The sequence below is a fragment of the Lactuca virosa genome, chromosome 6 (genome assembly GCF_052849685.1).
Source record: "Lactuca virosa cultivar CGN04683 chromosome 6, Lactuca_virosa_CGN04683_v6, whole genome shotgun sequence".
NCBI lineage: Eukaryota > Viridiplantae > Streptophyta > Magnoliopsida > Asterales > Asteraceae > Lactuca > Lactuca virosa.
The window spans coordinates 71,493,274-71,510,507 of NC_136431.1; the positions used below are offsets into that span (position 1 = coordinate 71,493,274).

At 37.3% G+C, this 17,234-nt stretch overlaps 1 protein-coding gene across 1 annotated transcript; it reads right to left on the reverse strand.

Moving 5' to 3' along the window:
• Window positions 1-1,817: 1,817 nt before the first annotated feature.
• On the reverse strand, window positions 1,818-3,713 carry LOC145121624 (uncharacterized). The gene has a single exon (XM_079057343.1). It carries the CDS (start codon window positions 3,711-3,713, stop codon window positions 1,818-1,820), a length of 1,896 nt encoding a protein of 631 aa, XP_078913469.1.
• Between the last annotated feature and the right edge of the window lie 13,521 nt (window positions 3,714-17,234).

The following is a 17,234-nucleotide window of genomic DNA, read 5'->3' on the forward strand; positions in this document are numbered from 1 at the left end:
TCATCTGCATAAGACGGTTAGTTTTAATTTCCACAGGATCAAAGTTGCATGATTTCAATGCCCAAAATGCTTTATGTTCGATTTCGACTGGCAAATGACATGCTTTTCCAAAGACCATCCTATATGGTGTACTACCAATAGGTGTTTTGTATGCAGTTCGAAATGCCCACAGCGCATCATTAAGTTTATCTGCCCATTCCTTCTTGTTACTTCCCAGTGATCGTTCCAGAATTCTTTTTAAAGCTCGATTTGTGACTTCAGTTTGCCCACTGGTTTGTGGATGATAAGCCGTTACGATTCTATGGTGAACACCATATTTTTGCAAAACCTTTTCCAGTTGGGTATTGCAGAAGTGTGTACCCCTGTCACTGATCAGAGCTTTAGGGAAACCAAAACGTGAAAACAGATTCTTTAAAAACTTGACTACTACACGAGCATCGTTAGTGGGTAAAGCTTTCGCTTCAGCCCACTTTGATACGTAGTCAACAGCTACCAAAATATATTTGTTTCCTCGTGAGGAAGGAAATGGTCCCATAAAATCGATTCCCCAAACGTCAAAAATTTCACATACTTGGATGCTGTTTTGGGGCATCTCATTTCGGGAAGAGATGTTACCGGCCCTTTGACATGCATCACATTCTTTCACGAACATGTGAGCATCTTTGAAAATCGTAGGCCAGTAAAATCCAGCATCAAAGATTTTTCTTGCTGTGTAATTAGCACCATGATGCCCCCCAGTCGGTCCAGCGTGACATCCTTTCATGATCTCACGACTTTCTTTTCCGAATACGCATCTCCTTACTACATTATCCGCGCAACTTCGGAATAAGTAAGGGTCATCCCAATAATAGTGCCTGAGGTCCGAAAAAAATTTCTTCTTCTGTTGATGTGTCATTCCTTTAAAAAGAAATCATGCAGCCAAGTAGTTTACAATGTCTGCATACCAAGGTACCTCTTCACCTATCATCATCAAGGATTCATCTGGAAATTTGTCATTTGTTTCAGACTCCTTGAGTTCTTCGATGTTGGGATTCTCTAATCTGGACAAATGATCAGCAGCCACATTTTCCATGCCTTTCTTGTCTTTAATCTCGATGTCAAATTCTTGGAGTAACATGATCCAACGAATTAATCGTTGCTTAGAGTCTTCTTTCCTGAATAAATACTTCAAGGCAGCATGATCAGTAAAGACAATAGTTTTTGACAAGATCAAGTAAGAGCGAAATTTCTCAAAAGCATAAACCACAGCAAGCAATTCTTTTTCAGTTGTGGTATAATTTGCTTGAGCGGGGTTTAACGTCTTGCTGGCATAGTAGATTGGCTGAAAATGTTTCTCAATTCTTTGTCCCATAACTGCTCCCACTGCAAAATCACTAGCATCACACATTAATTCAAATGGCAAATTCCAATTTGGAGCGACCATTATCGGGGCTGTTGTTAATTTTTCTTTTAAATTGTTGAAAGCATTTAAACAATCTGAAGAAAAATTAAACTTTGCTTCCTTTAACAGAAGTTGAGTCAAAGGGCGCGTGATTTTTGAAAAATCTTTTATGAACCTTCTGTAAAATCCTGCATGACCTAGAAAACTTCTGACCCCTTTGACGTTGGTTGGAGGTGGAAATTTTGATATTGTCTCTATTTTCGCTTTGTCCACCTCAATCCCCTCCTTGGAGATTTTATGCCCTAGTACAATGCCTTCTTGCACCATGAAATGACATTTCTCCCAGTTCAAAACCAGATTTGATTCTTCGCATCTAGCAAGCATTTTGTCTAGATTAGCTAAACATGCATCAAAGGAATCTCCAAACACTAAAAAATCATCCATAAACACTTCCATGAAGTTTTCCACCATGTCGTGGAAAATGGCTGTCATGCATCTTTGGAAGGTTGCAAAGTCTGAATGGCATTCGTCTGTATGCAAAAGTTCCGTATGGGCAAGTGAATGTTGTCTTTTCTTGATCTTCAGGAACGATAGGAATTTGAAAGTATCCTGAGAAACCATCTAGGAAACAATAGTAAGCATTTCCAGAAAGACGTTCTAGCATCTGATCGATAAAAGGAAGGGGGAAATGGTCTTTGCGGGATGCATCATTTAACTTTCGATAATCGATGCACACTCGCCACCCTGTAACTGTTCTTGTTGGTATCAGCTCATTCTTTTCATTGATTATGATGGCCATTCCTCCCTTCTTTGGGACAATGTGAATGGGGCTTACCCATGGACTGTCTGAAATAGGGTAGATCATTCCCGAATCTAAGAGTTTTACGATCTCTTTTCTCACAACTTCTTGCATTTTCGGGTTCAATCGCCTTTGTGGTTGGACTGCTGGTTTTGATCCTTCTTCCATCAAAATTTTGTGAGAACAATAGGATGGATTTATTCCTTTGATATCAGAAAAATTCCATGCTATAGCTTGCTTTCTCTTTTTCAAAACTTCAATCAACCTCTCTTTTTCATGCGGTGAGAGATTTGCAGCGATGATCACAGGGAATTGCTCATTATTTCCTAGGTATGCGTACTCCAAATGATCAGGTAAATCTTTCAACTCACTTTTGACATCGGAGTCAAAAGGTGTTTCTTTGTGGTGTGCTTCCTCTTTTTCTGATTTACTATCCGTGTAGTCTTCTTTTTGATTAATCTCCTCCAGCAGCTTTTCCAGTTCTTCCAGATCTTTTTCAGCATCAAACGTATCTTCTCCAAGTTGCATCATGCTTTCAATGTCTTTATCTTTTACTTCCAATATCTCATTTTCCAATAAGTTATCAAAAACATCAGCAAAGAAAACTTCATCATCACTCACCTTGGAGTGCTTCATTGCTCTATCAAGACCGAAGGTGATAGCATCAGTTCCGACTCTTAGTGTCAACTTTGATCCATGAATGTCAACTAATGCTCTTGCAGTGCTTAAGAATGGTCTTCCCAAAATAATAGGAACTTCATTGTCTTCTTCCATATCAAGCACTACAAAATCTGCAGGAAATACGAACTTGTCAACTTTCACCAGTAAGTCCTCCACTATCCCTTTTGGATACGTCACTGATTTGTTTGCCAGATGGATTGCCATTCGAATTGGTTTTGGTTCAGGTAAATCAAGTTTCTTGTAAAACGAATATGGCATAAGATTTATACTTGCTCCTGAATCAGCCAGAGCATGGCTGAGACCCAAATTACCAAATTGGCACGGTAAAGTCAGACTTCCTGGATCTCTCATTTTCTGAGGAAGTTTGTTCAACATGGCTGCTGAACATTGTTCGTTTAATACTACACTTGAAGCTTCCTCCATTTTCTTTCGGTTAACAAGCAAATCTTTCAGAAATTTTGCATATTTGGGCATTTGAGCCATAGCTTCAATGAATGGGATGTTGATATGCAAGGATTTGATATGATCGATGAATTTGCGATAGTCCTCCTCCTCTTTTTCCTTCCTCAAGCGTTGAGGGAAAGGAATTGGTGGCCTATATGGTTTGACAACTGGAGTGGATGTAATTGTCTCAACCGGAACTGGTTCTTTTTCCTTCTCTTGGGATTGTGAAATAGTAGAAGGTTCGTTAGTATGAACTGGAACTAACGGCTCAAGATTTTTTTCAGTTCGAGTTGTTATTGCTTTGACATGAGCAGTCGGATTTGTCTCAGCGTTACTTGGTAATGTTCCAGGAAATCGCTCTTGTAGTACTCTCGAAATTTGCCCGATTTGGTTTTCGATGTTCAACATCGAAGCTTGCTGATTTCTTAGAGCAGTTTCAGTTGTTGATCCGATTCTTTTCACCAACTCTTCTGTATCTCGATGTCTTTTATCAGATGCTTCTGCAAATCTGGCCATCATTTCTTCGAAAGTTGGCTTCTTTTCTTGCACAATTTGCTCCAATGGTGGGATTTTTTGGTAGAAACCTTGACCGCTTTGTCTCCATTTCCTTCTTGTATTCATCGAATGGTTTCCAGTTGTTCCGAGGCTTCCTTTCATCGTATCTATCTCCAGATGAGTAGCATACATCAACCTTTTGATTCCCATCTTGATCTAATGGACAATCTCTTTCAAGATGTGGTCCACTACAGTTGTCACAGCCGACTTGGATAGCATGAATTGTCTGATTGACCTTTTTCATGTCTCTTCCTAATGCATCCAATTTTGCATTTAATGCTGCCAAGCCATCTGAGCTCTCTCCTGTTGATCTTTTTCGGATAGATGAATCTCGTGAAGAATGCCACTGATGTGAGTGTTGGGCGAGTTCCTCGATTATTGCTTTCCCGTCAGCTGGATTTTTCTTAGGAATGGGTCCTTGAGAGTCAACTAACTGACGGGTACAAACATCGATCCCGTTATAGAAAGTCTGCACGACCTGATGTGGATTTAGATCATGTTGTGGACAATTTTGCAGCATTTCTTTATAACGGTCCCAAGCATCATACAGTGTCTCATCTTCAAGCTGCTGAAAATTTTGAATTTTCATTTTCATCTTCGCAATTTTGCATGGTGGGCTAAATTGTTTTGTAAAATATGATCTTAAACCTTCCCATGTGGTAATCGTAGGTTCAGATTTTATCCAACGTTTTGCAGCTCCTTGTAGTGTTATTGGAAACACTCTAAGCATGACTGCATCTTTGCTTACTCCAACAATGTTGAAGTAGTCAGCTATTTCGAGTACAGCTTCGACATGTTGGTTCGCATCTTCATCTTCTCTTCCGGCAAAAGGAGTTTCTCGTAGAAGGTGAAGAAATTGTCCTTTTAATTCGAAATTTGTTTGGGCTGGTATCGCTGGACGAATGACTCCATGATCATATCCGTCTCTAGTACGGCTTGTATATTCCTCTAATGAAAGGAGGGCTAGATCGGTCACTGTTTGGTTTTCTCGGATTAGTTGATGAAACGTGCGTTCGGGCTCTTCTAAAGGTGGAACGAAAGTGAAATTTGAACTTCGGGTCATATATTAGGGAAATTCTATCTTAAATTGATTATATTGCATAAATTATTTATTTAATTTTTGTGTAATACTTTGACTATCAAATAGAGAACAGACAGAGAGAGGCAGCCGGGAGGCAGGATCATTTCGGTGTATATAAATATAACTTTTCTGAAATCCAACAACCAAAACCAACGTACCAATTCCAAACACCGTTCTGGTAAGTAGAATTACTCGTATTACACGCGAATTAAATAAGGTTATTCATGCAATATAAACATGGCTCTGATACCATTTTTTTATATATATATTTATTATTATTATTATTATTATTTTTTAATTTTTTTTTTAAATATAATTTTTTTTATATATTTTTTAATTTTTTTTTATTAGTAAATTTAACAATCTATAATTAACTAAGGAAATTCAACAACCTATAATTAACTTAACTAAGGAAATTTATGCAATACTAAATTAAAAGATAAAAAAAAAATATAAAAATTTTTTATTATTATTTTTTTTAAATTATTTTTTTTTAATTTTTAGTAAGTAAGCTTTAATATTTTAAATAAATTTCGTCCCTTTTTTTTTATTAATTTGTTTTTAAAATATTTTTTTTTCTTAAATTTAAATTTTTTTTTTTTTTTTTTTTTTTTTTACGTTAACTAACAAACAATAAGACTAAACCAAATAAAACCGTATCCCCGGCAACGGCGCCAAAAACTTGATGTGTAAATTTCACTAGTTTTAAATTTATAAGGTTGAAATTACCGATGCTAGAATTTACTACACGACTTAGGCAAGTGTACCTAATTGAATTTGTAATATAGCAATGGTAAGAACGGATGTCGAACACTTGGGGAAACGAGTATGATTTAAATTTAGACTATTTGTCGCTAATTAACTTAAAAGATAAGTAACTTTGGGGAATTTTTAGTAACAAGACAATAATGAGAATTTTAACAATTAAAGTGTAGAATAAATATAGAACAAGAATTGGTTTTTAAGAATCAAGAATGATAAGGATGCTTTCACTTAGATTTAATTCCACCTTTTAGTAATGAATGATTTATATTAAGTGCAATGGATATTATTAGTTATTTACCGATTTCTAAAATTGGTTAAAAATCATGATCTAAATTTTTTACCGTTTTGATAATAAAATTAATTAAAAACAATTGTCATGCAATTAACAATTTTATTTAACAATAATTAATTCCTATCATGCAAACATTTGATCAAACTATTCATTTTAGTGGTAGTAAAACAAATAGGAATCGTAAGTTGGTCGTACGATATAAAATATACATGTTAAATTTTTAGTATTTTATTTTGCCCAATTCCTAGAATATTGTCCTTTACTAGTCATAAATATCAATGGTTATGAAAAATTTATGATTCAAGATAATATAATTAAAGTGATCTTTTAAAAATATTAACTTAGTTATAGGAGAATTAATTACAAAAACTTAACATATACAAATAAATGATCAAATATGCATGATAAAATAAATAACAATTAATATCCGAATAATATAAATCAAATCATATTTTCAAGGTTTTATTATCCAAGTGAAAGCAAAGAGAATTTAGCTCATAATTAAGGTTACAACATACATAGAAAACATATTGAGAATGTTAAACATGTCGATAAAACAAACCCGATGTAGTCCCTAATGCCACTGCAATCTTCAATTCCTTAGCTTTTTGACTCTTGAATCCCCAATTGTGGTTCAAAGGTTGGGTGGAATTTGGTATAGTGGTGATATGGTAAGAAATTGTATGGAGAAATTTGTGTATCAAAGTGTATGATTCAATCTCCTCTCTTCTTTTGTGGTGAAAAATGGTGGTATTTATAGTAAAAATTGGAAGAATTAAATACCAAAAAGAAATAAATTGAGATTGGATCTAATGAAAAAAAATTCAAAAGAATTAAAAAGATGGGAATAAATGGTTGGAAAGTTTAAAGGTGGTGAATTATTGAGTATTGGTTGGAAAGGAATGGGTTTAGAATAGGAAAAAGTGGGGAAAAAATGGTTAAAAACGTAATGGAATCGGAATTGGCAAATCTGGTACTCAAAACGATGTCGTTTAGGCATGAATAGTACCGAATCGAATTCTGGGTCGGAAACCGGGTCAACACGCGGATCTTACGTGAGGTAATACGAATCGGATCTTCGGGTCGGATCGGGTCGAAGTCGGATGCGGATCAGAACCGAGTGACGTCGTCGATGACGTCATAATCGGAAAAAAGCGCGGATCCTAAACCCGGGTCGGATCGGGTCGATGCGCGGATCTTCTGTGAGGGGAAGTGGATCGCGGGGCGGACATCGGATCGGGCTCGGATCTTCCGGATCTGGGTCGCGAGAATGGATCAGGGCTTCGGGTTTTGGGCTCCGATTTTGGGCTAGATTTTTGTTTCTTTTCTATTTTTTTTTTCTTTTTCCAATTTAAATTAAATTAAATTAATTTAATTAATATAAATTATTTAGAAATTAAATAATTAATTCCCAATAATTTATTTTAATTAAACCTCATTAATTAATTTAAATTCTTTTTGTTTTTTTATATTTTTATTTTCTTTTCTCGTCTTTCCAACGCGGCTATTTTTGAATTCTTTGACTTTTTGATCTCGTTTTTCTTCGTGTAATTTCTTTCACTTCTTTTTGCGGATTTTTGCACATTTTCTTCTCCTTTTTCTTCAGAAATGATTTTTAGCTGTAAAATGGAATTTCAAACTTTATAAGTACCTTTTATCTTAAATCATACCAAAATATAGCTAAAAATACATAAATATCGCTCGAAATATATGTATAATTATTGCGATATCAATAGTCAAGATGATTCTGAAATTAGCCTTTTTGCATAGAGTAAGACGATCACGTTCTCCAATAAACTAGCAGTGCATCAAGCAAGAGAACTCCACATTTGTTAGAATGAGGTAGAACAAAGAAAGAACCCTCCTCAATCAAACGACATGAACCCACATGATGAATTTAGACTGCCAAACACTAATGATTTTGTAATAAGTAGTGATATAAAGTAACCCAAGAATGAAGATAAAACACCAACTTAAACGATTCCAAAATCGTTGATTATGAAATCAGTAAAACATAATTCATCACTTGTTGGAATTGAAATCAACGATGAGGAAATTAGTTAAAAACGATTCCAAAAACCCGAAGTCACTACTGAGGAAATCTGCGCTAAGTCGAGAATGGCATAGAAACGATGACAATGCCCTGGTGCCTTCCGATTTCACTGATGAGGACATCGGTGCCAAGTCCACAACGACTGAGCAACGAAGACAATGGCCTCTTCTTACTTGTGTTGTTTTTGTTTTTAGTTTGAAGGCGTTCGACTTTGTGGTAGGGATACAATTGTAATTTTGAAACAAGGGTATTATGGTCAATTTAAATTCATTTTTAATTAAAATGATTTATATAATAAAAATTGATTTAAAATGTTTAAAAAAAGGATTTTGGATAAATATGATATTTTGAATGTTATGAAGGGTAAATACGATATTTGGAATTCTAAGTTGGGTAAATACGATATTTTCATGTTTAACAAGGATATATGTACAAGCCATTTATGCAGTGAAAAAATTGAATCGATGAATGGTCGAAACAGATGATTTTATACTTCCATCGAGGGTTTTTCAAAATAAATTGAATTGTCCGCCCTTTGGATTAAAGTAGTGATTAGGGTAGGTCTAAGCAGATGATGTTGTATGCATTTCTCCTTATATCAATCCTCAAATCACGCTAAAAGAATCATGTAGCTTGTACATATATCCTTTTTAAACATGAAAATATCGTATTTACCCAACTTAGAATTCCAGATATCGTCTTTACCCTTCATAACCTTCAAAATATCATATTTATCCAAAATCATTTTTTTAAACATTTTTAATCAATTTTTATTATATAAAATCATTTTAAGTAAAAATGAATTTAAATTGAACATAATACCCTTGTTTCAAAATTACAATTGTATCCCTACCACAAAGTCGAACGCCTTCAAACGAAAAACAAAAACAACGCAAGTAAAAAGAGGCCATTGTCGTCGTTGCTCAGTCGGTGTGGACTTGGCACCGATGTCCTCATCAGTGAAATCGGAAGGCACCAGGGCATTGTCACAACGCAAGTAAAAAGAGGCCATTGTCGTCGTTGCTCAGTCGTTGTGGACTTGGCACCGATGTCCTCATCAGTGAAATCGGAAGGCACCAGGGCATTGTCATTGTTTCTATGCTATTCTCGACTTAGCGCAGATGTCCTCAGTAGTGACTTCGTGTTTTTGGAATCATTTTTAACTGATTTTCTCATCGTTGATTTCAATTCCAACAAGTGATGAACTATGTTTTACTGATTTCATCATCAACGATTTTGGAATCGACGAGATTCTTTTAGCGTGATTTGAGGATTGATATAAGGAGAAATGCATACAACATCATCTGCTTAGACCTACCCTAATCATTACTTTAATCCAAAGGGCGGACAGTTCAATTTATTTTGAAAAAACCTCGATGGAAGTATAAAATCATCTGTTTCGACTATTCATCTTCATCCCTCTTAATCTCTCGATTGACATAAGTATAAGATCAACCACTTTTTTTTCTTCCTCAACAAGTGTGTAATAGCATTAGATAGATATACTATTAATTAGTTTGTTGTTTGTAACCTTCTGTCACCACCATACATTTGTTACCATTCACAACACCTTGTTCTTGGGTCTACATACATATATAGTCGATTGTTGGTGATTTTAGTGTCACCATGTCATTTTATGTAATTGGAACTAACATGTAAGTTAAGGGGCTTCATAATTTATACTCTAATATATGTACGAGTTTGTGCGGAGTGCACACATGTATAAGATCAAATTAGAAGTTGGTTCGACGACAAGTCGGGGGTTCAAGGGCAGCGCCCATGGGTCCGGGGTTTCCAAAGGGGCAGCACCCTTTTGGCGGGGTCTAAGGGCAGCGCCCGTAGCGGGGTCCAAGGGGCGGAGCCCCTGGCTGGGGTCTCGCTGCCATGTCAGCGGGCGGGGTCAATAGGCAGTGCCCCAAAAACTGTCTGAATTTTTCATATGGGAGCATAGTGGAAAAATCGAATTCTTGAGGGTGATTATGGTAAAACTAAAGAAATTTGTTAGATTTGGAAACCCTAAATCCTCATTAAATTTCGGATTTTCCTGACTTGCTTCCAAAGCAACCCATGATGTCTAACCCTAAGAGGCAAACCCTAATATCGTTTATTATATAAACGACTCTTCTCTTTGAGAAGAGACACACGAAAATCATTAGCTCTCTTTTTCTTCGGACGAACATAGAATCCTTCTAGCAATTTGGCTTACGATTTATATGCCTAGATTCGTATGTAACGCCCGTAGATCCAGGCTAGTCAATTTAGAGACGATAAGCGTCAAAAATGACTTTTTGATAGAAGAGTGTTTAGAATAAATAATCTTAACCAAGTTGTAGTATATTTCACAAGGTTTCCGTAGATATAAAGAACACTGAAATCCGAGTTATAACGAAGAAATTATGACAGGTCGAAGTTTCGCGACAGATTCGGGACGACGCTGTAGGACGTAAATAATGAATTGACGATAGAGCAATTTTTAGCCTTAGCGATGGATTTAGTAATGTGGAACACTAGCAGACTCGCAACTTGTAGGTGTTGTGAACATGATGTTCACCGGTGTACTCTAAAAACCCTGGCAGCTATGGACTTAGTGCCTTATATAAGTACGATGGTAGCTATAGATTTAGTACTGTGTAGATGAACCTTGGTAGCTATGGATTTAGTAATGTGTAGATGAACCTTGGTAGCTATGGATTTAGTATTGTGTAGATGAACCTTGGTAGCTATGGATTTAGTGCTTGTTGTATAAACCTCAGGCAGCGATGGACTTCGTGCCTATTCCTTAGGTCAATCCTTAGGAATGAATGAAGGAATGATAGTTGATTCTTAGGGTAAAACCTTAAGAAATAAAGAAGATAATGGGGATGGGTAATTGGGTTGATTGCTTGATGATTAAATATAATAATTATATTATTGTGGGTTGAAAACGCTATATGCTCACCAGACTCCCAAGCCTGACCCACTCAGTTTCTTTGTATTATAGGTAGTGACGCGAGAGCATAAGTTGGATGACTTATCAAGATATTGTGGATTATAGATCAGTAGTTGTGAATAACTGTTGTAAGGTCTATTTTGTATTGTTTATGCTTTTGGTCTGTATCGGAACATGACATCCCGAGATTTTTGTTATATAATGCAAAATACATTTCTTTAAAGAAATGTTTTGATAAATTCTTATCACATTTTGTTTTGGGAGCAAATTCTGCAACTCTTTTAATCAAATGATTACTCTGATTTTATAAAACAAAGCATAAACAAATCGGTCTTTTTTGGCCGTGAAAATGGGGATGTCACAGTTGGTATCAGAGCATTAGTTTAAGCGAACTAGGAATTTGTAGGGTTTGTAGACTTAAACTTAGAATGATAAGCGATGATTGTGAGATAAGTGTCTACCATATTTTAGACACGAGCACTAGTATATTTTAGAAAAGATGCCTAAAATGCTTTTATGTGCTAAATGCTATATGTTTGTCATATATGATATTGTTTGTTCGGATCTATGGTCTGTTGCCGACCGGATCTGGAAACCTTATGTGTTTAGGATTCTAAGCGTACAACTACGATATTAGAACTAGCATGTAAACGTTTCAGAGTGATAAGGATGATTTGAATATCTATCATGAATGAGGATCTAAATTCACCTTATTCGGTGTATAGATCAAAAATGGCAAGAACAAGAAGCGGAGTTGGAAACGCAAACGAAAACAGGAATCAACCACCTGTGGTTGAGCAAGTAGCTGTGGTAGAAGCAGTACCTTAGCCAATGACAGTGGCTGGAGTACAAGCGATGATTCAAATGATGTTGGATCGTCAGATGGAGGAAACTAGACGTCTGCTTCAGCAGAATCGTGACGAACTTACAATACCAGTTGAACAGCCTGAGCTGAATGATGGGCAATCAGAAGGAGGGAACTATAGTGGGACCGTTGGTCAAGCCAACCCACCGATAGATAGACGAAACAATCAGGATGGAGGAAATGACGGACGCGGGTGCAAGTACAAGGATTTCATGGCATCCAAACCACCGTGTCTATCTGGAAGCCCGACACCAGTGGAAGTTATGGACTGGATCTTCTAGATGGAGACAATGTTTGAGAGTTGCGAGTGTAGCAACAGACAGAAAACCGCTCTTGCGATTCCTCTGTTAAAGTCTGGAGTGCTGAACTGGTGGAAGCTACTAGCTGCTTCGATGCCCAAGGGAGAAGCTAGCAAGATATCTTGGGAAGATTTTGTGGTGCAACTAAAGATGCAATACTGCTCTGAGCAGGATCTTCTGGAAATCAACAACGAGTTCGAGAATCTGAAGAAGGGAAGATTGAGCATCACCGAGTACGCTACTAGTTTTATGGAGAAAATGAAGCTTGTCCACTACCTACTTCCAACGAAACTTTCCAAGGTCAACAAGTTTGCCAATGGATTACCAGCGGACTTTGGTCCAATGGTCAAGCAAGCAGCCACTTTGAAAGCCGCCATCTGGGCAACCAAGAATGTTGAGACCCAAATAAGGGAAAAGGGTCTGGAGAAAGCTGAAGTTGGCGAGAAGATGAAGCTTGAAGGATCCTCAAGACCTGATAGTAAGGGAAAGTTCGCAAAGTCTAACCTGGATGACCAGAGGTATGGAGCCAAGTGGTGTGAAAAGTGCAGGAAGAAGCACTTTGGAACATGCAACAAAGAAGTAACCTGTTACAAATGTGGAAGGATCGACCACTATTCCACGAATCGTACACAAAATGATAAGGTATGCTACAAATGCGGAGGTAAGGGGCACATGTCTAGAGACTACCCAAAGAAAAAATGGGGCAGAAAGGCTAGAGGCACCACCAAAGCCAAGGTCATTCCACATGATCCTCGACGAAGCAGACAATAACGCGAGGAATCAGGAATAAGGATTTCATATCCAAAGATCAAATTATGAAGTAACAATGTGAATAGTAACATGTGGTGTAGCCTATTAGAGGCATAGTATAGGGTGAACTTGAACCTCTGTGTAATAGTTTCAAGAAATAATATAAACCCTGGTTTTGTTATCTGATGTGTTAAATGATTGTATGATTTATGAATGGTGACTTGGTCGACTGCGGGACAATACTTGGGACGAGTATGAGTAGGTGTGAATGGTAGTAGAGGCCTATACTACCGGAAGCACTGGACTCGCACTTGGATCAGGGAAAGTCACAAGGTTACCAAGAAACTAGTAATTGATTCCGTTTTTATTCAAGTATGTCGTTACCATTGTTTCGGTAATGACTAAGAAGATGATTGTTATTCCGACCCTAGTGGTCATATCAAATTGAGTCCGACTACGATGAGTTTGTTACGTGGTTCGGAGAACCAAGTTCGATGTAGCATCTGACTTAAGCCAGAAGATTGAAATCAAAGTGATCAATAGTATCGCGCTCGTTGTTAAAGAAGTTAGTAGCTAGAAATGCTACATGCTAAAATGTGATTATATCACATTAGATTATGAAGGAAGGTATATTCCATTCTGGAATTTGACCCTAAGAGACTTGAGTCTAAGCGTTGCATCTTACGATGAAAGGTCATTAGAGCATGACCCATCGGTCTATTACAATAGATAAAGGAAAATACTTATTCTAAGAAGAATAAGGAGTCCTCAATAAGGATTTATTTTGTAACTCGAATGTTACGATTGAAAGTCCAACATAGTACGAGGAGCAGGTGCAAGATTGAGCATCGTCTGCGGTCAAGAAGTCCAAGAGTTAAATACTCATTCGAAGAAACATAGAAGTACGATTATTACCTAGGATGAAAAGATAACGTATGGAATCATTATACCAGATCTATTTCGTTGATGATTCCGGGACGTAATCATCCTAAGGGGGAGATAGTTGCAACCCCCGTAGATCCGGGCTAGTCAATTTAGAGACGATAAGCGTCAAAAATGACTTTTTGATAGAAGAATGTTTAGAATAAATAATCTTAACCAAGTTGTAGTATATTTCACAAGGTTTCCGTACATATAAAGAACACTGAAATCCGAGTTATAACGAAGAAGTTATGACCTGTCGAAGTTTCGCGACAGATTCGGCACGACGCTGTAGGACGTAAATAGTGAATTTACGATAGAGCAATTTTTAGCCTTAGCGATCTAAACGAAAGTTGTAAAATACGTTAAACCGAGAGCGTACATAAAAGGAACGTCCAAATCTGACTTCGTATGAGGAAGTTATGATTTTTCTAAGTTTCAGCTTAGTAGTATGCAGCCCAAAACTCGATATTGAGATCGAGTGGTTTCTAGCCGGAACAATCTAAACGAGAATCGAAGGCCTCGTCGATAGTAGTTCAACGGTGAAAAGACAGACGAAAACGGACGTCAGATGAATTTCTAACGGAGTTTTCCTGTCCCGACCTACCAAAAATAATATAACAAAAATAAAGTCAAAATTAGCCAACGGAGTCTAAAGGAGAGTTGTAGAGTATAATCTCACCTACGCGTGGATATAAAGAACGTCGAAAACGGAGCTCGTGTGCGAAATATATGAATTTCTGAAGTTCAGGGCACGAACCCCGACACTGTGTCAGAGTTCACGACGTGAACATTGGGTTCACGATGTGACCTCAGTGATGACGTCTCCTGGAGCCTGTCAGACCCAAGTTGCGATGACGCACCTGATGATGACTGAACTCACGACGTGAATATTTAAGATTCACGACTTGAATCCAGAAAAATGGCCCTATAAATAGAAATCGAAGGGCAGTCGATTTTGGTTGCTAATTCCTTCACTCTCTTACTCCCGATACCCTCTCTAGCTGTCTTAAAGCACCCCCGAAGCCCCGATATCACCCCGACACCCGAAGCAAGTCCCGAAGCCCCGAAGATCCCGAGAAGAGCAGAGTTTCGAGCCGAAACTCTGCCCGCGAGAAGCCCGGTTTTTGGAAGATATCCCGGTTACATCAAAAGAATAGTACTTGAAGAGCCGAAGTGCTGTCCGAGCATCGTCTAATCAAGCGAGTGTGTAGTTACTTTCTTCTAACACATAGATATGAAGTATTTGCTATGAAATACGTGTTATGTGTTTATATATTGTTTGTTTACTTGAGATGGATGTTGAATGAATGTTTTATACAAGTTTTTAAATGGTTTAAATTGTATATGTAATTTTTATCTGAAAATATGTTGGGTAGAACATGGGTAGACAAAATAGTTGGTGTGTGATGAAGGATGAGTTTGAGGATGAGACGAAGGATGATATAGATCGTGAGATGAGGGTGACAGGTGAAAAATGAGTGAAACCTTTACCTAAACGATGGCCCCGTCATTCAGCAGAGTAGAGATGACAACCACGGACTATTCTAGACAGTCCTGTGGAACACTAGCAGACTCGCAACTTGTAGGTGTTGTGAACATGATGTTCACCGGTGTACTCTAAAAACCCTGGCAGCTATGGACTTAGTGCCTTATATAAGTACGATGGTAGCTATGGATTTAGTATCGTGTAGATGAACCTTGGTAGCTATGGATTTAGTACTGTGTAGATGAACCTTGGTAGCTATGGATTTAGTACTGTGTAGATGAACCTTGGCAACTATGGATTTAGTGCTTGTTGTATAAACCTCAGGCAGCGATGGACTTCGTGCCTATTCCTTAGGTCAATCCTTAGGAATGAATGAAGGAATGATAGTTGATTCTTAGGGTAAAACCTTAAGAAATAAAGAAGATAATGGGGATGGGTAATTGGGTTGATTGTTTGATGATTAAATATAATAATTATATTATTGTGGGTTGAAAACCCTATATGCTCACCAGGCTCCCAAGCCCGACCCACTCAGTTTCTTTGTATTACAGGTAGTGGCGCGAGAGCATAAGTTGGATGGCTTATCAAGATATTGTGGATTATAGATCAGTAGTTGTGAATAACTGTTGTAAGGTCTATTTTGTATTGTTTATGCTTTTGGTTTGTATCGGAACATGACATCCCGAGATTTTTGTTATATAATGCAAAATACATTTCTTTAAAGAAATGCTTTGATAAATTCTTATCACATTTTGTTTTGGGAACAAATTCTGCAACTCTTTTAATCAAAGGATTACTCTGATTTTATAAAACAAAGCACAAACAAATCGGTTTTTTCTGGCCGTGAAAATGGGGATGTCACATCGTAAGTGTCATCTTGGATTATCTTACGTTGGATTTCTTGCAACCCAGGCGTAGGATAGAAATATCAGTCTGGAAAGTGTTCACACGATCCAAGGGGTATCTAGATCTCCAAAATAAACCCTAATTTCTCCAACTGCCGAAACCCAACGAAGTACCTGAAAACCAACCGAGAGCCATTATAGCCCGGTCGACCACCGCGGCAACATCTTCGATTATCACCACCTTATACTACCATCTACGCCACTGTCGATCTCCAACTGTCGAAACCCAACGACCCACCTCCATAAAAGAAGCTGATCGTGGAAAAAAGAAGTTGATCCAAAGCACACTTATAGGTAGAGTTTTGCTGATATGATGCATTATGTATATGTGTCAATTATGTGTGTTTACATAATAATAGAATAGATAGAACTTTTTTTCTTTTGTAACTCCTCTTCACCACTACTGGATCAACCCTTGCTCACCTGTTTCTACCGAGATCCACCACCTTACCTTTCGACCTTTCACCGTCGAACACTGTTGCCATCACCGGCAACTACAAAACCGTTGCAGCTGACTGACATCATCTCGAGTGAACCTTCGCCTTCAAACAGCCCCTCCAACTGATGATATCAGTACAATGTGTGAACATGGCGACAAACAGTTGCTGCGGTTGGTCATAAAAAAAAAAAGACACCAAATTAGAATGGTTTTTGATTAATGGAATTGACTTGTGTTTGCTGTATAATACTATAATTTGTTGTTTGGGTTTCTAGATCCGGCAAAAACCACAAGTGAAGTGAAAGGGAGATTTAGGGGTGTTTGGGATTACTTTTTAAAGTTAAAAGTCATTTTTGTAAAAAGACTTTTTGAGTGGTGACTTTTTCCAAAAGAATTTTTTTAAAATGTGTTTGTATTAGCTTTAAGTTAAAAGCCAACTTTTTAGGTTAAAAGTCACAAAAAGATAGGATTTTGTGAATTTTGAAAAACCAATTTTTCTTTCTACACAAAAAGTTATTTTTAAAAGATCTTTTCCAACCTTTTGGAAAAGTTAAAAGTCAAAAATTATTTTCAAAGGAATCCCAAA

What these genes read in the sequence shown, in the direction of transcription:
- LOC145121624 (XM_079057343.1), bottom strand. Translation starts at nt 3,713, where the DNA reads ATGTTGAACATCGAAAACCAAATCGGGCAAATTTCGAGAGTACTACAA.